The 22,179-nt window shown below is 66.2% G+C and overlaps 1 protein-coding gene across 1 annotated transcript in view; it reads left to right on the top strand.

The window, feature by feature from the left end:
* HSPG2 (heparan sulfate proteoglycan 2) overlaps positions 1 to 22,179 on the top strand; it is a 194,685-nt gene that overhangs the window by 45,245 nt on the left and 127,261 nt on the right. The window contains 20 exon segments of the mRNA XM_073316403.1: positions 5,864 to 5,973; positions 6,375 to 6,433; positions 6,949 to 7,109; positions 7,866 to 7,904; positions 9,650 to 9,775; positions 10,774 to 10,881; positions 11,749 to 12,039; positions 14,950 to 15,069; positions 15,855 to 15,986; positions 16,179 to 16,323; positions 16,959 to 17,110; positions 17,517 to 17,664; positions 18,381 to 18,543; positions 19,047 to 19,226; positions 19,936 to 20,052; positions 20,054 to 20,133; positions 21,291 to 21,406; positions 21,409 to 21,437; positions 21,820 to 21,947; positions 22,081 to 22,167. Coding sequence (XP_073172504.1) covers positions 5,864 to 5,973; positions 6,375 to 6,433; positions 6,949 to 7,109; positions 7,866 to 7,904; positions 9,650 to 9,775; positions 10,774 to 10,881; positions 11,749 to 12,039; positions 14,950 to 15,069; positions 15,855 to 15,986; positions 16,179 to 16,323; positions 16,959 to 17,110; positions 17,517 to 17,664; positions 18,381 to 18,543; positions 19,047 to 19,226; positions 19,936 to 20,052; positions 20,054 to 20,133; positions 21,291 to 21,406; positions 21,409 to 21,437; positions 21,820 to 21,947; positions 22,081 to 22,167 — 2,491 coding nt within the window.

The following is a 22,179-nucleotide window of genomic DNA, read 5'->3' as shown; positions in this document are numbered from 1 at the left end:
TGATGCACTGTGCTCTGCCCCCTTAGTGCAGAGAGGCTGTGCAACATGAGAGTCCCTAGCCATGGTGCATCATGGGAGCTGTAGTCCAGCTAGGGAACTGGCCCATAGAGGAGAATGGGGACAACGAGGCATGCGAACTACAATTCTCAGGCAGCACCGTGTCAGCCTCTCCAAATTGAACTGTTGTGGTTTTCGGGATTTTGGACAAAAAATCCTGTTCTGCAGGCAGCTGACGCTATTTGTGAAAAATTTCATTTAGTCGAAACCAGAGTTTTCTGTTGAAAAACAGCTGAGATGGAACCTGCCCACCCCAGCCTTGTGGTTCCATTGCATCTTGGGGCAGCAGCATCCCGCCTGCAGGAGCAGGGTCGCAGTGTGGGGTATCAGGGCCACCCCATCAGGGACAGGCTGTCTGGCTGTTAGCAGCAGAGCCGGTTCCCTCGCTGCAAGGCTGGGTTGTTTATTTTCTACCCCAGTTGGCAGATCTCTCCATTGTGGGTCGCTGGCACGCTGGAACCCTGGGCCTTCCTAGCCCCAGTCCTTGAGCTCCAGGAGTAGCTGCCCCTCTGTGGCTCAGCTGCTAGCCAGGGGGCTGCATGTGGAATGGTCGTGATCAGGACTCCTGGGTTCGGTCAGTGGCTCTGGAGGGGAGCATGGACGTGACGTTAAGATCTAGTCCCAGCTCTGCCTGAATCATAGAATATCAGGGTTGGAAGGGACCTCAGGAGGTCATCTAGTCCAACCCCCTGCTCAAAGCAGGACCAATCCTCAATTTTTGCCCCAGATCGCAAATGGCCCCCTCAAGGATTGAACTCACAACCCTGGGGTTAGCAGGCCAATGCTCAAACCACTGAGCTCTCCTTCCCCCCCAAGTGCCCTTGTAGGATGGCGCCATTGGCTGCTGTGTAAAAGGAGAGAGGCCTGGTGCTCGTCTGGCTGCTAGGGCAGAGAACGTGGTGAGCAGTCAGAGCTACCAGGTGCTCAGACGGCAGCCAGGAGAGGGGAGAGTAGAAACCATCCCTGCACAGCTCAGTGCTGCAGGGGATCAGGGCACTGTGCCCCCAGCTCCCACCCAGGACACCATTGGCCTCGCCAGCCCATTCTCTTGCCAGGTTGGCCAGCTCCAGCTCCTTCCGCCTCTCCCTATCAGGCGACCCCCCGTCACTCTTATTGCTCACCCCAAGCTCACTGCAATTTGCTGCCCTCGTCCTGGCGCTGAGGCTGGATTCCCCTTGCCGTGTAGAGGGGCTTTCTGGGCCTTCACAGGCAAAGCGCATGTTGCACTGTTGTGGCCACGTCACAGGGCCGGACCATCTCCCCTGGTGGCGTGGGCATGCTGGGGCACCACCTGCCTCCTGGCCCTGATCCTGATTCTGGGACACAGCCCCTGTGTGTGAGCTGGGTAATACCACGGCTACCCTGCCCCCTGCCAAGGTCATTCGCTGGGCTCATGAGTTCAGAGGTCTCCCCAGGGCAGCGAGCTTGGAGCGCTGGAGAGCCCCAGGGTCTGTGCTGAGCGCGAGCGCCGGGCTGGGTGTGTCACCCCCCACGTGCCCTGCCTCACGAGAGGAGCCTGCCCAGGGCTGGGCTGGCTTCTGCTGTCAGCTCCAGAGGTCCCAGGCACCGTGTGGCGAGGCAGTGGGCCATCCGCGCAGTGCCCTGGCAGGGGAGGGAGTGATTTCCAAGGCAGACTCTGCCTTCCCCCAGGTCATGGTGAGCCAGGTCTGTCCCAGGAGCCCCCAGCCCCGTGCAGCCCGGAGCGGGTGCCCGGGAGGGGTGGCTCAGCCGGCGCCGGACGCAGCAGCAGGAAGCTGAGGGCTCCGCAGCCGGAGGCATTTTTTCCATCTCCCTCCCCAGCCAAGTGCAAACAAAGTGCAGCCGAGAACCGAGGGCTCCTTAAAAGGAGGACGAGTGGCTGCTGGGGCAGCCAGGGAGCAGGCTGGGCTTCCTGCAGCAGGCTGCTCTCCAGCCCAGGGCTGAGCCAGAGCCAGGGCCCCCCAACGCGCCACTCCCAGTGCCTGGCTACAAACGCAGCCCCAGCCATGTGCATGTGGCTGCACCTCCCGATGCTGGGCACTGGGGGTTGTGGGCACAATTCTTTGGGCTTTTGCCTGGGGCCATTGGGCATGTTTGTAGGGCAGTGTTGCTGGTGCAAGGCTTCCCATGGGCACCCTCTGCTTGCCCACTCATTTTAACCCTGTGTGCACCCCCCATGTGCTCAATCCTGCTTTTGTACAGCCAGAGAGCTGCACAGTCTGACGTGAAAGCCCCTGAACTCTCGCTCTTGTGCCCAGATGCCCATGGGTAGCCAGTGGGGCTGACAAGGGCACATACCCAGCTGGGGCAGGGCTGAGGCTGCCCTCCTGAGCCTATGGGGGCTGGGACCCACCTTGGAGAGCGACCACCCAGTGCCAGCCCCAGGGCGTCTGCAGGAATTAAATGTCCCATGTGACGAGGTCCCAGCTCCTTGGCAGGAGGGCTGGAGCATCACCCTGTCTGAGGCCAGGCTGAGGGGCTGGCAGAAGCAGAGCAGTGGCCAAGCAGAGAGCTGGGCTCTGGGCTGCTGGTAGTTAGCGAGGCCCAGTGATGCGCGTTGCCGGCTCCAGGCTGAACCCCCATCCCCGACGCTGCAAGAAAAGGGGCTTTGTAGTGTGAGCCGCATGCTCCCTCCCCCTGAGCTGAGGAAGGGCTGTTTCCTGGTGGCCGCCTGGCTGCGCTCTTTGGGGTGAGCTGTGCTGGAGGGCAGGGTGTGAGGGGCGACCCCACCCCCTGGCTGCCCGCCATCCCCGCTGTCACAGGGCACTTTCAATGGGCTCTTTGTGTGCCTGACAAGTGCCCTTGTGTTCCCTGGGCTCTGGGAGGGGCACCTGGGCAGGGAATGGCAGCACCTCGCTGCAAATGGGGGAAGCCCCTGTCTTCAGGCAGGGCCACCACCCCTAGCCCCAAGTGCTCTCTGGCACTGCCCTCTCTGGTGCTGGTGGCACGGCCTCTCCCGTGCCTGGGAAGGGCCTGGCTGGGAGCAGAAGCAGCCCTGGAACGTGGGGAGACTGCTGGCTCTGTGTGCGGGCCTGTGAGCCAACATTACAAGGCATCACCCCAGGGAGCAGCCCTTGAGCAGCTCCATCCAGCCTGCAGGAGACTCTGGCTCTCCCAGGCTGCTGGGGGGCACCTGGGAAGGGTTGGGGGCTGACTGGCCAGCTGCAGGGGAGCTGCTGCGTTCTGAAAGGGGCCCCTGCCCCATGCATAGTGCCCATCTCCATCCTTCCCAGCCCCTGGGATAGTGAGAAGCCTCATCTGGCCCCCCTGCCCTGCCCCCGGCTGGTTCCAGTACCCTGCAGCTGTCCTGCTGGCACCCCAGCCCCCATGCTAGCGGGCAGGAAACAGACTCTCCTTGCAGACAGGCCGCCCACTTCCATGGGGTGAACCAAGCTAGGGGCAGGCAGCGCCAGTGGGCACAGCGACAACCCTGTCCCATCCCTGCCAGGATCTCAGAGCTCTGCACAACCTCCCCAGCAGGTCAGGATCCTTCTCCCCGCTTTATAGAGGGCAAAGTAAGGCACCTCGGGGGAAGGAATTCACCCAGTTGCAGGACTGTGAATAAAACCCAGGAATCTGACTTCAACCCTCCCCGGCTCTAATCCACTCGATCCTACTTCCCTCCCCAAGCAGAACCCAGGAGCACTGACCCCCTAACCCACCCCCACTCGACTCCACTCTCTACTCCAAGGGGAATTCTGTGCCAAAAAATTAAAAATTATATGCACAATATTTCAAAATGCTGCATATTTTATTTATCAAAATAAAACAAAATAATCAGGCCGGTTTCAATTATTTTGGTCATTTATTTCAAAATACCAGTCAGCGCGTGTGTCTGTAACAAGACAGCGACAAGACAGGAGGAGGCAGAGCGGTGGCTGCTCGCCACCCTTCGTTTTCTGCTGTTGCTAGCAGCAGTGCTGCCTTCAGAGCTGGGAGGCTGGAGACCAGATTTCGCTGGGGAGACCAGATTTCACGGTCTGTGTTGCAATTTTCATGGCTGCAAACTCGGTAGACCCCCAAATGTAGGAGGGAGGGCAGCACAGCTAGGGTCAGACAGGAGGAAAAAGGAAGCATTTTGGTTGAAATCACAAATTCTGCATGAAAAACAAATTCTGTGGGGAACATTAATTCTGCATTGCGCAATGGCACAGAATTCCAGCGGGAGCACAGTCCTCCCAAAGCAGGATAAAGAACTCAGGAGCTCTGGCTCCCAGCCCCCCAGTTCTAACCCACTAGTCCCTACTCCCTTCCCGAACAGGAAATGGAACCCAGGAGTCCAGTCTCCCATGCCAGGCCTTTTTCTCCTTGGAGAAGAGCGGGGTAGATTGTCCAGCTCTGCCATGTACCTGGGGGGTAGTTTGCCAGTGTCAGACCCCAAGCTGGGGCATCTGAAGCAGGCAGGGCGCAGTTTCTCCCTGGTGACGTCACCACTGCGTGTGGTGGGGCTGGGACCGTGTTACCGATACCTGACAAGGCACTGTGGAGCGTGTGGGCAGGGCAGGGCATAGTAACTTCCCTGGCACAGCCTGCCTCTCCTCTCTGACAAGGCCGGGCTGTGTGCCCCCTCGGCCCCACACCTAGGGTGTTTGCCCCAGAGAGCCAGCTCAGGGAGGCCAAGCCAGTGCTGCCCTCGGCTGGGTGATCCCTGTGGGCAGAGCCCAGAGGCCCAGTCAGAGTGCAACCACATGGTGGAGGAGCTCCCCCCTGCCCCTGGGTCTCCGGTGCTGGGGGTCAGGCTGCAGGGACTCCTTGGCCTGGGAGCAGCTGTCCTGTGGGGGAGCTGTGTGGTGTCTGGCCTGTCTGCAGGAGCTGGGGGAGGTGGTGAGTGGGGCTGCTGTTTACTCACTGCAAGGAGCTGAGCAGCTGGTGCTGGGGAGGGGTCCCTGCGGGGCTGGACGCAGGGCAGCTGCGAGCGGGGGATGAGCTCTGGCAGCCGCAGCCTGATGCAGGGAGCCAGGGGCTGCTCCTGGCACGGCAGGCGTGTGAAGCTCGGGGGTGCAGTTAGCAGGACTCCACAGACCCCTCCCCCCGGCCCAGAGCTCCCACCTGGGCGCAGCCCCTGTGGCACGGACCCTTCGGGGCTGGCTGCAGATGGCCTTGCAAAGGGGGCTGAGGATTTTCCCAGCCGGGAGCCAGGCTGAGCCTGCCCCCTCCACCCCACCCCACCGTCAGTGGAGCCTGCCCCTGGGGAGATGATCAGGGCTCTGCTCCCTCTGCCCGCATGGGAGGCCAACTCCTGAGGGAGGGCTCCCCAGTGCCGCCCCCTGCCCTGCCGTCGTCCCAGGGGGTCCCGGCTGGTCGAGGTGGGAACCGCCTCGGTTGGGCAAACGTCACACTGGGAGGGAGGCGCTGTGCTGCTGGGGGCAGTGTTGGGGGCTCAGTAGGGGGCGCTCTCCCACCACAGTCAGTGCTAGAGCCAGTGCCTCAGCACAGCACCAGGGGGCGCTGCGCTGCACAAGGTGCACAGCCAGGTCGTGTCCCCCTCTGGTCATTAATGATCCCTTGGCTCTTTTTGGCAGAATAAGGGTGTTGGCTCCATTGGCCTGGCCAGGTCCTAACCCAGCGGGGGGCCTTCTGGTGTCCCAGGGTCCTGCAGGTTTCAGCTGGACACCCTAGTCTTCCTCACTTCCTGTCCTAACAGTTGCACTGTGTTGTCATGTGGCTGCAGCAACCCACCCCAGAGGTGGCTGCATTACAGGGCTGGGCAAGGTGATCCCTGGAGGTAGCCAGTAAAGCTGGTCAGTGCAGAGGCCCTAGAGCTGGTCCTCCCTGCTCAGCTGCGCCCTGCTCTCATGCTGGCTGTTTCTCCTCTCCACATGCCCAGTCTACTTCCGCGCTCTGGTGAATTTCACCCAGTCCATCGACTACAGCCCTCGCCTAGACGATGCCAATTCGGAGGAGTTCCGGGAGGTTTCGGAGGCCGTGGTGGATACGGTGAGCCCTGGCCCTGCCACCTGGCCCTGCCCAGAGAGCTCCCTGGCAGCTGGCCCCTGCTGCTCCCAGATTCAGCAGTAACCCTGCCCCCTGCTCGGCACTACAGAGGTCTGTCGGCCCCGGCTGCCCAGCCTGGGTGCAAGGGGCTTCAGTCTCTAGTGGGCGTAGCCCACCGGGCCCCAAGGCCCTTTCCAGGCAGGGTCACTGTCCCTAGGATAGATGGGCAAACTGGGGTGGGGGAAGAGCCTGGAGCCGATGGCTAGGTCAGGTGACGAACCTCAGCAGCTTGGCTCATGGTGCCCTGCGCTCACTACTAGGCCATGCTGCCTGCGGGATTTGCCCCCTGCCTCCCTCGGCCATGGGGTATCTCTTGCTGATGCTCTCTCTGCCTCTCTCTCCAGCTGGAGTCCGAGTACTACAAGATTGGCGGGGAGCAGGTGGTCAGCGTGGTGTTCATCAAGTGAGTGAGGTGCCCCTGGCAGTGCCGCGGGGTGGGGAGGGCAATGGAGGCCCTTCTGTCCCCTGTTCCCCTGGGCCTGGGGCATTTATCTCTGGGAGCTGGAACTTTCCCAGCTGTCAGCATCACGCCCTGCCCGGCTGTGCCCCAAGCACCCTGCGCCAGGGTCCAAAGTGTGCATGGGGAGTCGCACACCATGCCCAAAGAGAGGACACCCCACCCCGCGCCGCCTTCTGCAGCCGGAGACATTGCGGGGGTCACGGCTCTGCTCCTCCCGCGGACTGCAGCTGTTTCAAACAGGCCTGAGCATGGGAGCGAAAGGAGCAGCCCCGTTAGCGCAGCCGTAGCAGGATTTTTATTATCTGCAGAGGGGGAGGTAACTGGGAACACACGAGCCTGGTGGATCCCAATTGGGAGACCCACGCACACAAGGGAATCTACTTCCATCCAGTACGGAGCAGTGGCCGGAGCACGCATGCACACCTCCCCCGATTCAGCCCGGGCCCCGCTCTCCCCAGGGAAATCGACGACTGTGTCTTTGTGGAGCTGGATGTGGGCTCAGAGGGGAACCTGGACGAGCGGGAGATCCGTGAGGTGCTCTACTCCATCATCCAGGGCGGCTCCATTGCCTCCTACGTCACCTCCACGCAGGGCTTCCAGTTCCGGCGCCTTGGGGAAGGTGAGCGAGGCCCTGCCTGGACCCCCAACTGGGGTCACTGCCCTGGGCGCTGTTGGAGTGTGCCAAGGGGGCCGGGGTCGGGGGGGCAGCAGCTTGCCAGTGTGTTTAGAACAGATCCTGGGCATGCAGGAGGCCCCTCCCCAGCAGTTGAGCCCTGGCGACTGGCAGACTAAGTGCGGGGTGGGGCCTGTGCCCGCGATGGGCATGGTATGGGCCCAAGGCCGGTCTGTCTGTGTGGTTCACCCCACAGTGGCTCAGAGGGGCTGGGACAGATTGGCCTGGCCTGCGTGGACAGAACAGGGCTGGTTCTGGTCGCTGTCCGATAGAACCAGACTGCTCCCTGGGCATCCATGGGCTGTGTCCATCGGTCTATCTGCAGTCACTGTGTTGCCCGGGTGCCGTGGTCTCACTCTGGACTCCCTAGCCTGTCTGCTCCCCTGCCCAGGCCCAGCAAACCCGGCTGGAACCTGGCGCCTGGCACAGCGGGGGCCGCTCTGCTGGGAGGGTCAGCTGGCAGCCCAGATGACAGGTTAGGGGCAGTGCTCCCTGTGTGGGGCTGCGGCTGCGGCCCTGCTGCCTGTGGGGCCAGATGGAGGGCAGGCGGGAGGGAGGGCAGCGTTGGCTGGTCCACTGAGCTGCTGTCTGGCCAGGGCTGAGCCAGGTGGCCCCGAGCCAGAGACCTCCACTCCTTAGGCGGCCTGCGCTTAGGCCTGGGGGGCCCTTCCTCCCTGGCTCTAACCTTCTATTCACTTGCAGCCCAGACCCCACCTCCCCCCATTGCCAGGGAGTCGCCAGGTGAGTAGGGTGAGGCAGCAGGTGCAGGGAGAACCTGGAGGCTTTGCAGTGCAACTGGCAGCCAGGGGAGGGGCGGGGGGAGCGCCCCAGGGGCAGCCTCTGCTCTTCCTGTAGCCCCTTGCACCCTAGAGGGCTCCCGCTGATTGGCACAAGCTGGTTGGATGCAGGGTTTTGTCATTGGGCACCTTCGGCCTGAAGAGATTTCCAGAGCTGGGTGTTGGCTGCTGCACCCAGTGCCAGGCCCTTCCACCGAGCACCCAGGGTTCCCAGTTCCTGCCCCAGTGATTGGCAGTAAAGAGATTAAAGATCCCAGAAGCCCAGCCTGTGGGTGAGCTGGTCTGGACTGTGCGAGAGGGCGCAGACATCTCCTTTCCCCTCCCACGGCAGCTGCCAGCCCCCGGGAGGGTCTCTGTGACCCAGCGTGGTGGGGTGCTGCCTGCCTGCCTTCGGCTGGTGTTCGGAGCGCAGACCAATGCTGGGCCCCCCGGATTGGGCCAGGCCCCATCGGCTCCTGCAACAGGCTCCAGGTTCCCCCACGCTGTGCCGTGCCGTGCCGTGCTGTGCTGTGCCAGGTGTGTTTTTGGGCGGCCTGCCATTTGCGTGGCTCTGGTGCCACTGGCTGATGCCTGGCTGTTGGCCCTGCAGCTGGGGCCCTGGCAGGTGACACCCCCCGCAGCTGGCACAGACCCTGTCCTGCGGCTCGACGCCTTTGTGCAGGCACTTGGAAATGGCTGCTTTCCCAGTGCCGCCACACCAGGAGACACAGGGCCATGCCAGGGCCCTCACTGTCGGGCTGGGAACCATGGACATGGCCTGTGAGGCTTGTGGGCTCTGGGGAGAATAACAAGTGCCCTCTTCCCCTCGCTCGTGTACCAGGTGAGCTCTGGAGCCTGTCTGTGCTGCTCCTGAGATTGACCAGGGGGGCATTGCGGAGCACTGGTACTTACCTCCAATGGGGGAGCCGGCAGCCTCCACGGCACTGCCCCCGGCTGGCTGCATTTTGCGCTGCTCCCAGACCCCCGCAGACCCAGGCCCGAGCAAACCCACCCTCACCTGAGCCCAGCAGACTCATCAAGGTCAGAGCGGGTGGTTCGTGCAGGGACCCACCAGGCAGGAGTCCAAATCCACCAGGTGCTGGGGGCAGGTGGGCCCTGTGCGATGGCATGTCTGCCGCATAGTACGTGTGCCCCAAGGCATATGCCGCGTGGCGTGTGCACATGGCGTGTTCCACATGGCATCTGCCATGTGTCGCGTGTGTCACATGGCATATGGCCCGTGGTGTGGGTACCTGCTGCCTGCCTCTAACCGTGTGCAGTGCTTGTTTTGCTTCCTGAACACGCAGCTCACGGGGTTTCTGGTGCTGGATCCCACCCCATGCCTGGCCCATGTGGGCAGGGGGCAGCGAGGGGATTTCAGTGCAGCTGGGTGAGTCTGGGGAGGTGGGAGGAGGCAGCGTAGGGCGTCCCTGGGGGTGGGGTGGCAGTGAGTGGAGCTCTGGGGAGCCCCCTGTGAGCCTGCAGAGGAGAAGGGGCTCCAGGCAAACTCCAGCCATCCGGCTGGGATTTGCCATCCCAGGAGCTAGCTGGGCCAAGGTCAGCAGAGACCTGGGCTGGACCTCGAGCCCTGGCCCATGGGCTGGGAGCTTTCCCCAGGGGTTGGAGCCCTAGTGGCACCTCCCCTCGCCCCCAAGGCGCTGACCCCGGCTGGCCTGGGGGTCCCGTGGCTCTGACTCCTGCCCATTGCAGTGCCCCTGGATGTGCGTGCCTGCACTGGGGAGGAGTTTGCCTGCCGCAGCGGGGAGTGCATTGAGAAGGAGTTCCGCTGCGACCGCCGCCCTGACTGCCGCGACATGTCGGATGAACTGGACTGCGGTAGGTGCCGGGAACGGGCAGGGGCGGGGCTACTGATGGGGGCAGGGCTATTGAAGGGGGCGGAGCCATTGATTGGGAGGCCTGGACCTCGCTGGATCCTCCCAGTCCAGCCCCTCCCCTGCAGTGGTCCCCTTGCGTATGTCCTTCCTCTAACCAGCTCCTCCCCTCTGAACCACTCGCAGCACAGATCCAGCCCCCCCAGCCCAGAGAGGGCCAGGAATCCTGGCACGAGCCCCCCTCAGGAGCTCTGGTGGGGTCAAATACCTCCCAGCAGCTTCCAGGCCTCAGCTCCCTCCCTCCCTGCGACCACGGAGCCATGGGCAATAGAGACCCAAGAAACCCCCGGCACCTCCAGTTGAGGGGCTCTCCCACCTGGGAGGTGGGAGGGATTATGCCGCATGCTCCCGAAGGTGCTTTGCAGATGGGGAACTCGAGGCACCGAGCAGCCAAGTTGAGAGCTGGGGTTAGAACCTGAAGCTCCAGCCCGCCCCGTGCTGGGTAGAGCCCCTGCCCGTCCTCAGTGACCCTAAGAGAGCGCTGCTGCCCAGGCCATGCCCTCTGCCTGCCCTGCTCTAGGCCAGAGCTGGAGTGGAGCAGACCCCTGGGGGTGGCAGGGGGAGGGACTGCTCACAGCAGGCTGGTCTCCCGGGCTCAGCTGGTCCCAGGCGATGCCCCTGGGAGTGGATTGCGCAGCCTGACTGAGCTCCCCCAGCGCTGGTCTACCCCTGGCTCAGCCCGTGCTGTGCCGCCATGGCAGATCCAGAACAACCCCTGTAACTGTGAGCGAGACCCTCTGCCCCAAGGCCTGGGGTGCATGGGGCTGGCCCAGCTGAGAGGGGGCACTTGCCCTGGAGGCCTCGTGAGCTAGGACCTACCTCGACCCCTGGGAACTGGAGGCCTCAGGCTGCAGGGGCCAGGAGCTCGCGGGCGCCTGTGGTCCTAGAGTGGGGGCTGCCTCGGGAACTAGCTGATCCCCCCCCGCTTCCTGTCCCCTGCAGAGTGCCCCAGCGAGGAGTTCCGGTGCGGCACTGGGGAGTGCCTGCCCTTGGCCTACCGCTGCGACCGCAGCCCTGACTGCAGGGACGGCTCCGATGAGCACGGCTGTGGTAGGGAGCCTGGGGGCCCCAGGACTTTCCCTCGCCACCCGCTGCCATTGCGGGAGAGACTGGGCACCCCTTGCCTAGGCTTCCAAAGGGCCAACTGCCAGGACAGCCTTGGGCACAGCCAGGCGCTGCCCCTTGCCTGGGCACTAGTTGGAATGCCACTGGGCTGGGGAGGGGGCATGTGTATTGTGAAGGCTCTTCCCATGGGCATGCTCTGCTCACAAGCCCTCCCATCCTGTATGTGCCAGGGACACCCTCAGACTGCCGGGGGCATCCCAATGCTAGCAAAGGGCCCAGGACCCAGCAGTGCCAGTCCTTGCCATGGGACCTCCATGCTGCCATGACCCCAGGCCAGGCAGCTGAGCTTGGATGGGAGTGAACTAGTAATGTCTCGTGCCCCCCGGCCATGGAATCCCCGTTCCCTAAGGCTGGATCCCACTCCTGCCGGCGCTGCATGCCCTGGCTGCCTACCTGGTCGCTGCCCCTCCTTCCAGCTGAACCCTGGGTAGCCAGCCTGGCTCTCCTGATCACAGATACCTTCCTTAGTGTCCCTGGCCTTGGATATAGGATCCCCTGCCACCAGCGCCTCTGCCTGGCCTGGCCTGGCCTGGCCCAGGAACTCAGATCTCAGGGCTGGATTCCCTGCCCCCAGCTTCCCTGCCTGGCCTGGCCCATGATCTCAGATCCCAGGGCTGGATCCCTAGTTCCCCTGCCTGGCCTGGCCCAGGATCTCAGATCCAAGGGCTGGATCCCCTGCCTAGCCCAGCTGGGCCCAGGATCTCAGGTCCCAGAGCTGGATCCCCTACCACCTGACCTTGGCTCTCAGCCCGTTTCTCTCTGGTCTCTAATGCTCTCTCTGTCTGGTCCCAGATCGGCAGGAAGTGGTGACCTTCCCACCCCTGCCCATCACCACTGCTCAGCCAGCCACCACCCGGACACCCACAACCTCCCCTTCGACACCCATGATCACTACCAGGAGGGTGCCAGCCACCACGCCCCCCCGGCTCGTCACCCCCAAGCACCCACCGATTCGGCACCCCCTGGAGCAGCGCCCCTGCCGCCGGGATGAAGCCGTCTGCTCCAACAAGCAGTGCATCCCCCGGGACTACCTGTGCGACGGCGAGCGGGACTGCCTGGATGGGAGCGACGAGCTCAGCTGCGGTAGGGGGCGTGAGGGGGTGGACTGGGCCAGGAGGGGCAGCAAAAGAACAGCCAGGCTAGCGGCTGCAGCGCTAGCCCAGGACATGGCCCTCGGCTCGGATGGCTCCCGCAATTGGCTGACGGATCATTACTGGGGAATCGGGTCCCTGTGCAGCGCTGGGGAGGGTCTCTCCCGTGACACGGTGCGGGGGGACGGGCAGCGCTGGGGAGGGTCTCTCCCGTGACACGGGGCGGGGGGACGGGCAGCGCTGGGGAGGGTCTCTCCCGTGACACGGGGCGGGGGGACGGGCAGCGCTGGGGAGGGTCTCTCCCGTGACACGGTGCGGGGGGACGGGCAGCGCTGGGGAGGGTCTCTCCCGTGACACGGTGCGGGGCGACGGGCAGCGCTGGGGGGGGTCTCTCCCGTGACACGGTGCGGGGGGACGGGCAGCGCTGGGGAGGGTCTCTCCCGTGACACGGTGCGGGGCGACGGGCAGCGCTGGGGAGGGTCTCTCCCGTGACACGGTGCGGGGCGACGGGCAGCGCTGGGGAGGGTCTCTCCCGTGACACGGTGCGGGGCGACGGGCAGCGCTGGGGAGGGTCTCTCCCGTGACACGGTGCGGGGGGACGGGCAGCGCGGGGGGACGGGCAACGCGGGGGGACGGGCAGCGCGGGGAGGGTCTCTCCCGTGACACGGTGCGGGGGGACGGGCAGCGCGGGGGGACGGGCAGCGCTGGGGAGGGTCTCTCCCGTGACACGGGGCGGGGAGACGGGCAGTGCTGGGGAGACGGGCAACGCGGGGGGACGGGCAGCGCGGGGAGGGTCTCTCCCGTGACACGGGGCGGGGGGGCGGGCAGCGCGGGGGGACGGGCAGCGCTGGGGAGGGTCTCTCCCGTGACACGGGGTGGGGGGGCGGGCAGCGCTGGGGAGGGTCTCTCCCGTGACACGGGGCGGGGGAGATGGGCAGCGCGGGGGGGCGGGCAGCGCGGGGGGGGCGGGCAGCGCTGGGGGGTGGGCAGCGCTGGGGAGATGGGCAGCGCGGGGGGCGGGCAGCGCGGGGGAAACGGGCAGCGCGGGGGGACGGGCAGCGCTGGGGAGATGGGCAGCGCGGGGGGGGCGGGTAGCGCGGGGGAGATGGGCAGCGCGGGGGGGGCGGGTAGCGCGGGGGAGATGGGCAGCGCGGGGGAGGGTCTCTCCGTGACACGGGGCGGGGGGGACGGGCAGCGCGGGGGGGACGGGCAGTGCTGGGGAGATGGGCAGCACGGGGGGGCGGGCAGCGCTGGGGAGATGGGCAGCGCGGGGGAGATGGGCAGCGCGGGGGCGGGTAGCGCGGGGGAGATGGGCAGCGCGGGGGGGCGGGTAGCGCGGGGGAGATGGGCAGCGCGGGGGAGGGTCTCTCCGTGACACGGGGCGGGGGGACGGGCAACGCGGGGGGACGGGCAGCGCGGGGGGGACGGGCAGTGCTGGGGGGGACGGGCAGTGCTGGGGAGATGGGCAGTGCTGGGGAGATGGGCAGCGCGGGGGAGATGGGCAGCGCGGGGGGCGGGCAGCGCGGGGGAGACGGGCAGCGCGGGGGGACGGGCAGCGCTGGGGAGATGGGCAGCGCGGGGGGACGGGCAGCGCTGGGGAGATGGGCAGCGCGGGGGGACGGGCAGCGCGGGGGAGATGAGCAGCACGGGGGAGATGGGCAGCGCGGGGGGACGGGCAGCGCAGGGGGACGGGCAGCACGGGGGAGATGGGCAGCGCAGGGGGACGGGCAGCGCAGGGGGACGGGCAGCGCGGGGGGGCGGGCAGCGCGGGGGAGATGGGCAGCGCGGGGGGGCGGGCAGCACGGGGGAGGTTCTCTCCGTGACACGGGGCGGGGGGACGGGCAACGCGGGGGGACGGGCAGCGCGGGGGGGACGGGCAGTGCTGGGGGGGACGGGCAGTGCTGGGGAGATGGGCAGCGCGGGGGGGCGGGCAGCACGGGGGAGGTTCTCTCCGTGACACGGGGCGGGGGGACGGGCAACGCGGGGGGACGGGCAGCGCGGGGGGGACGGGCAGTGCTGGGGGGGACGGGCAGTGCTGGGGAGATGGGCAGCGCGGGGGGGCGGGCAGCGCTGGGGAGATGGGCAGCGCGGGGGAGATGGGCAGCGCGGGGGGCGGGCAGCGCGGGGGAGACGGGCAGCGCGGGGGGACGGGCAGCGCTGGGGAGATGGGCAGCGCGGGGGGACGGGCAGCGCTGGGGAGATGGGCAGCGCGGGGGGCGGGCAGCGCGGGGGGACGGGCAGCGCGGGGGAGATGAGCAGCACGGAGGAGATGGGCAGCGCGGGGGGACGGGCAGCGCGGGGGGACGGGCAGCACGGGGGAGGGTCTCTCCGTGACACGGGGCGGGGGGACGGGCAACGCGGGGGGACGGGCAGCGCGGGGGGGACGGGTAGCGCGGGGGAGATGGGCAGCGCGGGGGAGGGTCTCTCCGTGACACGGGGCGGGGGGACGGGCAACGCGGGGGGACGGGCAGCGCGGGGGGGACGGGCAGCGCGGGGGGGACGGGCAGTGCTGGGGGGGACGGGCAGTGCTGGGGAGATGGGCAGCGCGGGGGGCGGGCAGCGCGGGGGAGACGGGCAGCGCGGGGGGACGGGCAGCGCAGGGGGACGGGCAGCGCAGGGGGACGGGCAGCGCGGGGGGGCGGGCAGCGCGGGGGAGATGGGCAGCGCGGGGGGGGCGGGCAGCACGGGGGAGGGTCTCTCCATGACACGGGGCGGGGGGACGGGCAACGCGGGGGGACGGGCAGTGCTGGGGAGATGGGCAGCGCGGGCGGGCGGGCAGCGCTGGGGGCGGGCAGCGCTGGGGAGATGGGCAGCACTGGGGAGATGGGCAGCGCGGGGGGGCGGGCAGCGCTGATGCAGGCAGGGCCCAGGCCGTGCCCTGATGGATTCTCCCGCCCGACAGGCACCGCTACCCCGTGCGAGCCCAACGAGTTCAGGTGCCGGAACGGGCACTGTGCGCTCAAGCTGTGGCGTTGTGACGGGGACAACGACTGCGTGGACGGCTCCGATGAGGCCGACTGCCGTAAGTGTGCCGGCGAGAGCCACCCTGCCTTCCCCGGGCCCTGCCCAGCTCCCCAGCCTGGCTGCGTGAAGCCCCAGGGCACCCAGGACAGCTCCGGGCTGCTCCCTGGTGCCTGCAAATGGCCCAGGCTGTGGCTCTGACTCCAGGGTGCGAAGGAGGCCTGCCAGGGCGGAGCAGTGGAGCCGTTTGGTGACTCCACGGAGACCCTTGGGGCTGGGGGCTCTGGCTGGCGGCAGTGTGGTGGGGCTTGGGGCCGAGGCGAGGGTGCTGCGTGGGAGAGGAGCACGGCGTGTCCCTTGGTGCCCCTCACGCAGCTGGCGCGCTGTGTCCCGGGGCCAGGGAGCCGCAGTGGGCCAGAGGAGCTGCCAGCGGAAGCCGGGTCAGCCCGAGCTGCTGCCCTGCCGGTGGGATGGCAGAGGAGAGCAGGGTGCCCATGGGTGCCACAGGCTGGCAGAGACTCGTAACAGCTTCCTGTGGGCTGGGCACGGGTTCAGCTCTGTGCTGGCCCAGGCCCAGTGCCGACTGGACTCGCCTCTCCCAGCTGGCACTGGGATAGTCCTCGGCGGGGGGCTGGCCAGCGGTGTGCATGTGCCTGGCCCTGGCTGAGCTGGGGGGATGAGGGGGATGCTGGTAGGCGGGGGGGTCATGCCAGCTGGGCAGGGGGCGATGCTGGCCAGGCGGGGGGGTCATGCCAGCTGGGCAGGGGCGATGCTGGCCAGGCGGGGGAGTGTGGCCAAGCATTCGCAGGTTTATGCCCACTAACCCCCTCGTCGCATGCCCCCCAGCCACCAAGGGCCCCGGCGACACCTGCAGCCCCGACCAGTTCATCTGTGTGTCCAGCCGCACCTGCATCCCGGCCAGCTACCAGTGTGACGAGGAGGCCGACTGCCCCGACCGCTCCGACGAGGTCGGCTGCAGTGAGTGCGGGCATGGGGTGGGCTGTGGGGCCTTTCCCCCAGGGGGTGAGGGGTGGGCTCAGCCAGCTGCCTTGGCAGAGGGGTCTCTGCCCTCCGAGGAGGGGTGGGGGAGCCCTCCCCTTGGAGCTGCTGTGGGGCAGCCTAGGCCCGGGGTGGGGGACGCCCGCCTGCCTCACTGGTTCCTCCCCCTAGCACCGCCACAAGTCATCACGCCCCCCGAGGAGTCCGTGCAGGCCATCCCTGGGCAGACAGTGCGCTTCCGCTGTGTGGCCGTCGGTGTGCCCACCCCCATCATCACCTGGAGACTCAACTGGGGACACATCCCTGCCAACAGGAGGTAGGCTGGGGATGGCCCAGGACACCCCAGGGAGCGGGGAATGTGGTTTCAGAAGGGGGCTCTGCAGTGGGGGAGGGGTGTTGCAGTGGAGTCACAGTGGGGATTAATGTGAGGGTCTCTGCAGTGGGGGAGGGGCTCTGCAGTGGAAGTGCAGTGGGGGTTGGCATGAGGGGCTCTGCAGCATGTGGGGGGCTCTTCTGGGGCGAGGGGCTGTGCAGTGAGGGTTGGCATGAGGGGCTCTGCAGTGGGAGGGGGTGTTGCAGTGAAGGTGCAGTGGTATTTGGCGTGAGGGGCTCTGCAGTGCGTGCGGGAGCTCTGCAGTGGTGCAGGGGCTCTGCAGCTCATGGTGGGGTTCTGCAGTCGAGTAGGAGCTCTGCAGTGGGGGAGTCACAGTGGAGTCTTGCACTGCAGTGGAGTCACAGCGGGGATTGGTGTGAGGGGCTCTGCAGTGGTGGTGCAGTGGTGGGTTGGCATGAGGGGCTCTGCAGCATGTGGGGGGCTCTGCAGTGGGAGAGGGGCATTGCAGTGGAAATGCAGTGGGAGGTTGGTGTGAGGGGCTCTGCAGCATATGGGACCCTTTTGCCAGGGCTCCCTCCATTGGGACTTGTGGGCACTGCCCTTCCTCCCCTCCCCAGAGTGTCCATAAGCAGCGAGAACGGCCACGGGATGCTGACCATCCGGGACGTGAAGGAGGCCGACCAGGGGGCCTACACCTGTGAAGCCATCAATGCCCGGGGCATGGTGTTCGGGATCCCCGACGGTGTGCTGAGCCTCAAGCCCCAGCGTGGTGAGTCTGGGGCCCAACACCCGCCCTCCCTGCCAGCTCTGCCAGCCTGAGACCTGGCCAGTGAGCGCAGGGCCTGGGGGCTTGGTTCGCTGGTCTGTGACCTCCCCAGCTGTGGCCTCGCAGCTCCTGGGGAAGGGGGAGTTGAGCCTGGATGGGGAAGCAGGACGGGCGGGAATGGGGAGCCGACTGGCGTATGGGGCTCACCTGCGTGAGAAATTTCCCAGGTGGGGCCGGACGTTCCTGGTCAGTGACGGTTCCGTCACCCCCGCCATGGCTTCCATGGCACCTGCCTGCCCCGCCCTATTCCTGCGTGGGGCGCTGTGGCACCAGCAGGGATGTGCAGCCAGGTCCGCTCTGTGCCCCCAGGGCGCCAGGGCCTATCGTGGTCTCCCTCGTTTCCCGGCAGGTCCCTGCCCCGAAGGACACTTCCATGTTGAAAGTACCTCCAAATGCCTGGCCTGCTTCTGCTTTGGCATCACCACAGCTTGCCAAGGCACCAGCCGCTACCGGGACCAGATCCGCCTGCGCTTTGACACGCCTGAGGACTTCAAGGGTGAGGGGCCGGGAAGGGTAACTGCTGATACAGCTGCCAATACTAGCCGGGCCCTGCCATGCAACATGCCCCCTTGCTCTCTGGGCCATGGTTACTGCCCTGTGGCTTTGCCAGGGTGAGAGTCTGGCTGTGGTTTCCCAGCTGGGAAGCACGTCTCCCTGGGAGGAATGCCCCCTGCTGGGGTGTGAGCCCACCGAGTTGGCCTCGCCTCAGGCGTGGTGCTGAGGGCTGCGGCCCCTGCTCCTGCACAGACTGGCCTGGGAGGGCTGGCGTGGGCCTTGGAAGGGCGGCTTAGGTTGGCTGCCCAGCTTGGAAAGCAGGTTACTAGCAGTTAGTGGAATGGCCTCCAGAGTGGCTGGCTGCAGACAGGGCTGGGGTGGAGGGGTTGGTAGGGCCCTTGTGGCTGAGAGTTTCCTCTAAGCTGACTCCTGGCCAATCAGGCCCCACTCTGGTTCCTGGCTTGTGCAGCAGGTGCCCTTGTGAAGGGCCAAGGACAATGCAGAGCTGGTCCACAGACTCACTCTGGCAGCCAGACCAGAGGGGTCTCATCAGCCACAGCTCAGCTCTGGGGGCACAGGGGGGCTTGAGGGAGGGCAGCAGGTCTCGTTGCGGGGCCCCTCGCAGCCGCCGTCTCCCCATGCAGCCCTGCCCCTTTCTGTGTGGGTGAGCGCTGTGCTGGGAGCAGGGGGTGCTAAGCCTTTCCCCTCCTGGCCAGGGGGTGAATGTGACGACACCAGCGCAGCTGGGGACGCTGCCCCTCTCCTCCACGCAGCTCCACATCGACCCCGCCCTGCAGGAGTTCCAGCTCGTGGACCTGTCCAGGAGGTTTCTGGCACAGAACTCCTTCTGGACATTGCCTAGCCAGTTCCTGGGCAACAAGGTGAAGGGCCGGGACTGGGCAGACCCTTGGGTGGGGAGGGGACAGCAGCCTGGGAGGGGAGGTGGCAAGTGGAGTAGCCCATCCCTCCGCTGGCACCGTCTAGGGCACAGGGAAGTGCCTGCTCTGCTGGGGGACTCTGGGGCAGGAACGGTTGCCACTGTGCGGGGCAGCCCAGTGCCGCGTCCCCAGGGGCCTGGTGGCTTTGCGGCCTGGCTGGTGCTGGAGAAGAGAGGGGCCCTTCCAGACACGCAAGCCAGCAACAGCCTCACGTGGGCTTAGAACAGGGGCGAGGGCTCTGCTCTACCCTGCCCACGCCCCAGGAGCACCCCCTGCTGGCTGGCTACACACGAGGGGCGCCATGACGGCCTGAGGCCCTGTGGAGGGCGAGGGAGGGGCTGGCAGGTGGAGGGGACCATCTCTGGGTTCTTTGCAGGGCTTGCAGGACTCCCCTGGGGCTGCCAGCTCCCGACTGCATGCTGACCTGAGCTCTGTTGCTGTTGCAGGTGGACTCCTACGGCGGGTACCTCAGCTTCCAGGTGCGCTATGCATTAGCGCGCGGCCAGTCGGAGCCTGTGCAGAAGTCCAGTGTGGTGATTGTGGGGAATGGGCAGAAGCTCATCTACCGGGTGCAGGTGCCCACCCAGCCATCGGTCATCAACCAGCTCCAGATTCATTTCACAGAGGTGGGTCTGCTGGAGAGGCAGCTGGCCCCACGTGCCCAGGGAGGGCTGGGGGCCTCCGTCCCTGGCAGCATGCTCTCTCAGCTGCCCGAGCCGATGACCATGTGTTGGGGGTGACGTTCAGCCCACTCACTTGGCTTCCAGTAGGGCTCTCGCACCGTGCGGTGGGTGCTGTTCTGCTGCTCACGCCGGCTGACCCTGCCATGCCCGGCGGGCCCCTTGCAGCAGCGGGAGGCAGGCCTGGCTTGGCGACCGAGGCTCGTTCTGTGGCTCACCAACTGCCCCTTGGACACCTGTTGGCAGCTCCAGGCAGGCAAAGGCAGCGGGAAGCTGGGGTGAAGGAGACGGGATGCTGAGACCCGCCACTTGTCCTGAGCTCCTTAGCTAGGCTGTCCCGCACTGGGCATGATGCCCTCAGGAGAAACAAAGTTTCCCTTGGCTTTCTCCACCAGCTCCTTCCTGGTCCCTTATTGCCAGGAACACATGCTAGGGGATTCCCTTGCTCTCCAGTCACTGGGGAAGAGGTATTCGGACATGGTAGGTCACATCCAGTGTGGTTGTCAGAGCCATGAAGGGGCATCTGGAGCTGCTGTGTGCCTGGTCCTCTGAGTGCAGTGCTGAGATGCCCCTCCCCCGGTCCATATTGCCCTGTGTTCCCGGCGTGCACTCGGGGGGCGAATGCGACATTGTCCCTCCCCTGGGCCTTTCCCAGGAAAACTGGCAGCACGAGTCGGGTGCCCCGGTGAGCCGAGAGACGCTGCTCCTGGCCCTGCAGAACCTGGAGAGCATCCTGGTGCAGACGGTCTACGACAACAAGATGGCGAGCGTAGGGCATGAGCGACATCGCCATGGACACCACCACCACGGAGCTCACGAGCCAGGGCATGGCGCAGGGCGTCGAGGAGTGCAGGTGCCATCAGGAAACTGCCCGGCTTGGGTGGGGGGAGTCTCCTGCTTCCTAGGAAGCTCAGGGCCCCAACATTCTGGGCTCAAGGAGCCGTGGGCTGGCTGGTGTCTCTCTTCCCTCCATGCACTGGTGTAGCCGGGACGTACCGTTGCTGCAACAAGGCTGGGGCCCAAACTCGGCGTGCTTCCTTGTGACAGGGCTGGGCCCCTGCTGCTGTGCTGCGGGCCCCCCCGCGTGCTGTGGATCCCCCAGTGCCTGCCATGGGTCCCCCCGCGTGCCATGGGTCCCCCAGTGACTGACGCGGGTCCCCCCTGCATGCTGCAGGTCCCCCCAGTACCTGATGCGGGTCCCCAGTGCCTGATCTGGGTCTGCCCTGCGTGCCATGGGTCCCCCCACTGTGTGCCAGGGGTTTCCCAGTACGTGCTGTGGGTCCCCCAGGGCCTGATGCAGTTCCCTAGCATCTGCTGCGGGTCCCCCCTATGTGTCATGGGTCCCCCTTGTGTGCCATGGCTCAACGAGTAAGCAGGAGGGCCCTGCAGGGAATCACAGAATCATAGAATATCAGGGTTGGAAGGGACCTCAGGAGGTCATCTAGTCCAACCCCCTGCTCGAAGCAAGACCAACCCCAACTAAATCGGGAAGAGTGCTGCGAAAAAGCAGGAGGGCGCTGCGGGGAAGCAGGAGGACGCTGTGGGAAGCAGGAGGGCGCTGCGGGGAAGCTGGAGGGTGCTGTGGGGAAGCACTGGGGACTGTGCTGGACCCTCAGCTCTGGAGCATCCCAGTCCCGAACTAAGGAAGGGCAACTGCCCCAGGGCATGATCCTTGGGCCCCGCTGGAGCTGCAGGGAGCAGGCTACAGCTGTCTTTCTAGCAGGGGAGCCCTCTGTTCACGCCAAGGACCAGCCCGCTCTCCCCAGCCCCTAGTGAGTGGGGAGAGGACCACTCTGGCTGCCCCCCCCCCAATGTGGAGACCCATCTGTTGCCCGCCACTCGCCCACTGTGCTCTGTCCTGGCTCAGGCTCCATCCCTGATGGAACCAGGGGTGGGATGCAGCACCCTGGGCCTGCCGGATCTCCAAGGGGAACGTCAGCTGAGCCCTGGGTTTTCCGTAGCCTGGGACTGTCCCACTCCCTGCGGCCAGCTCCTCCTGCTTCCTTCCAGGTGCCCCATCGGCTACCTGGGCCTGTCCTGCGAGAGGTGCGATGCCCGCTTTGAGCGGGTACCCGAGGGCCCCTACCTCGGCACCTGCTCCGGCTGCAACTGCCACGGGCACTCCAGCTCTGTGACCGGGTCTTCGGCTACTGTCTGGTAAGGAACAGGGCCTGGCTACTGCCTGGCTACAACCTGGCCTCCCTAGTGACGGGAGGGGGAGGGGCAGATGCCAAGCGGGATGGAGCGGGACTCTGTGCATCGCCCACTCCTGGGCTCTCTCCTCTAGGGCATGTGCTGGCCGGACCTATTCCCGGGGCAATGCCAGGTAGACCGTGGATGGTCAGTGCCACCCATGACATGCCCAGTCCAGTGCATGCTGGGGCAATCTGAGCGCAGAGGGGAGTCACTGTGGGGAGCGGGCCTGTGCCCCCTTGTTCAGGGTGTGGTGCTGCACAGTGCGGGTGGCATTGCCTGCCACGGGCACCATGCCCCTTGCAGCTTCCTGGAGCCTCAGCGACCCACCTCCTCCCTCCCCCAGAACTGCCAGCACAACACAGAGGGGCCTCAGTGTAACAAGTGCAAACCTGGCTTCTTCGGAGATGCCACCAGAGGCAACGCCACGGCCTGCCGGGCCTGCCCCTGCCCCTACACTGACTCCGCGCGCAGGTGAGTGCTGGGAGCGCACCACCCCGTGGCTTGCAGGGCATGGGTTGCCCCATTGCTGGGCTGCTCTATGCCTGGCTCCATGCTCTCCCGGGGGCACGCAGGGCGCTAACTGTCTCCGCTTTGCTGCCTGCAGGTTCTCCAACACGTGCTTCCTGGACACAGACGGCCAGGCCACATGCGACGATTGTGCCCCGGGGTACACGGGGCGGCGCTGTGAGAGGTGGGTCCCTGA

The sequence above is a fragment of the Lepidochelys kempii genome, chromosome 18 (genome assembly GCF_965140265.1).
Source record: "Lepidochelys kempii isolate rLepKem1 chromosome 18, rLepKem1.hap2, whole genome shotgun sequence".
Lineage (NCBI taxonomy): Eukaryota > Metazoa > Chordata > Testudines > Cheloniidae > Lepidochelys > Lepidochelys kempii.
This window is presented reverse-complemented; position numbering and strand designations above follow the sequence as displayed.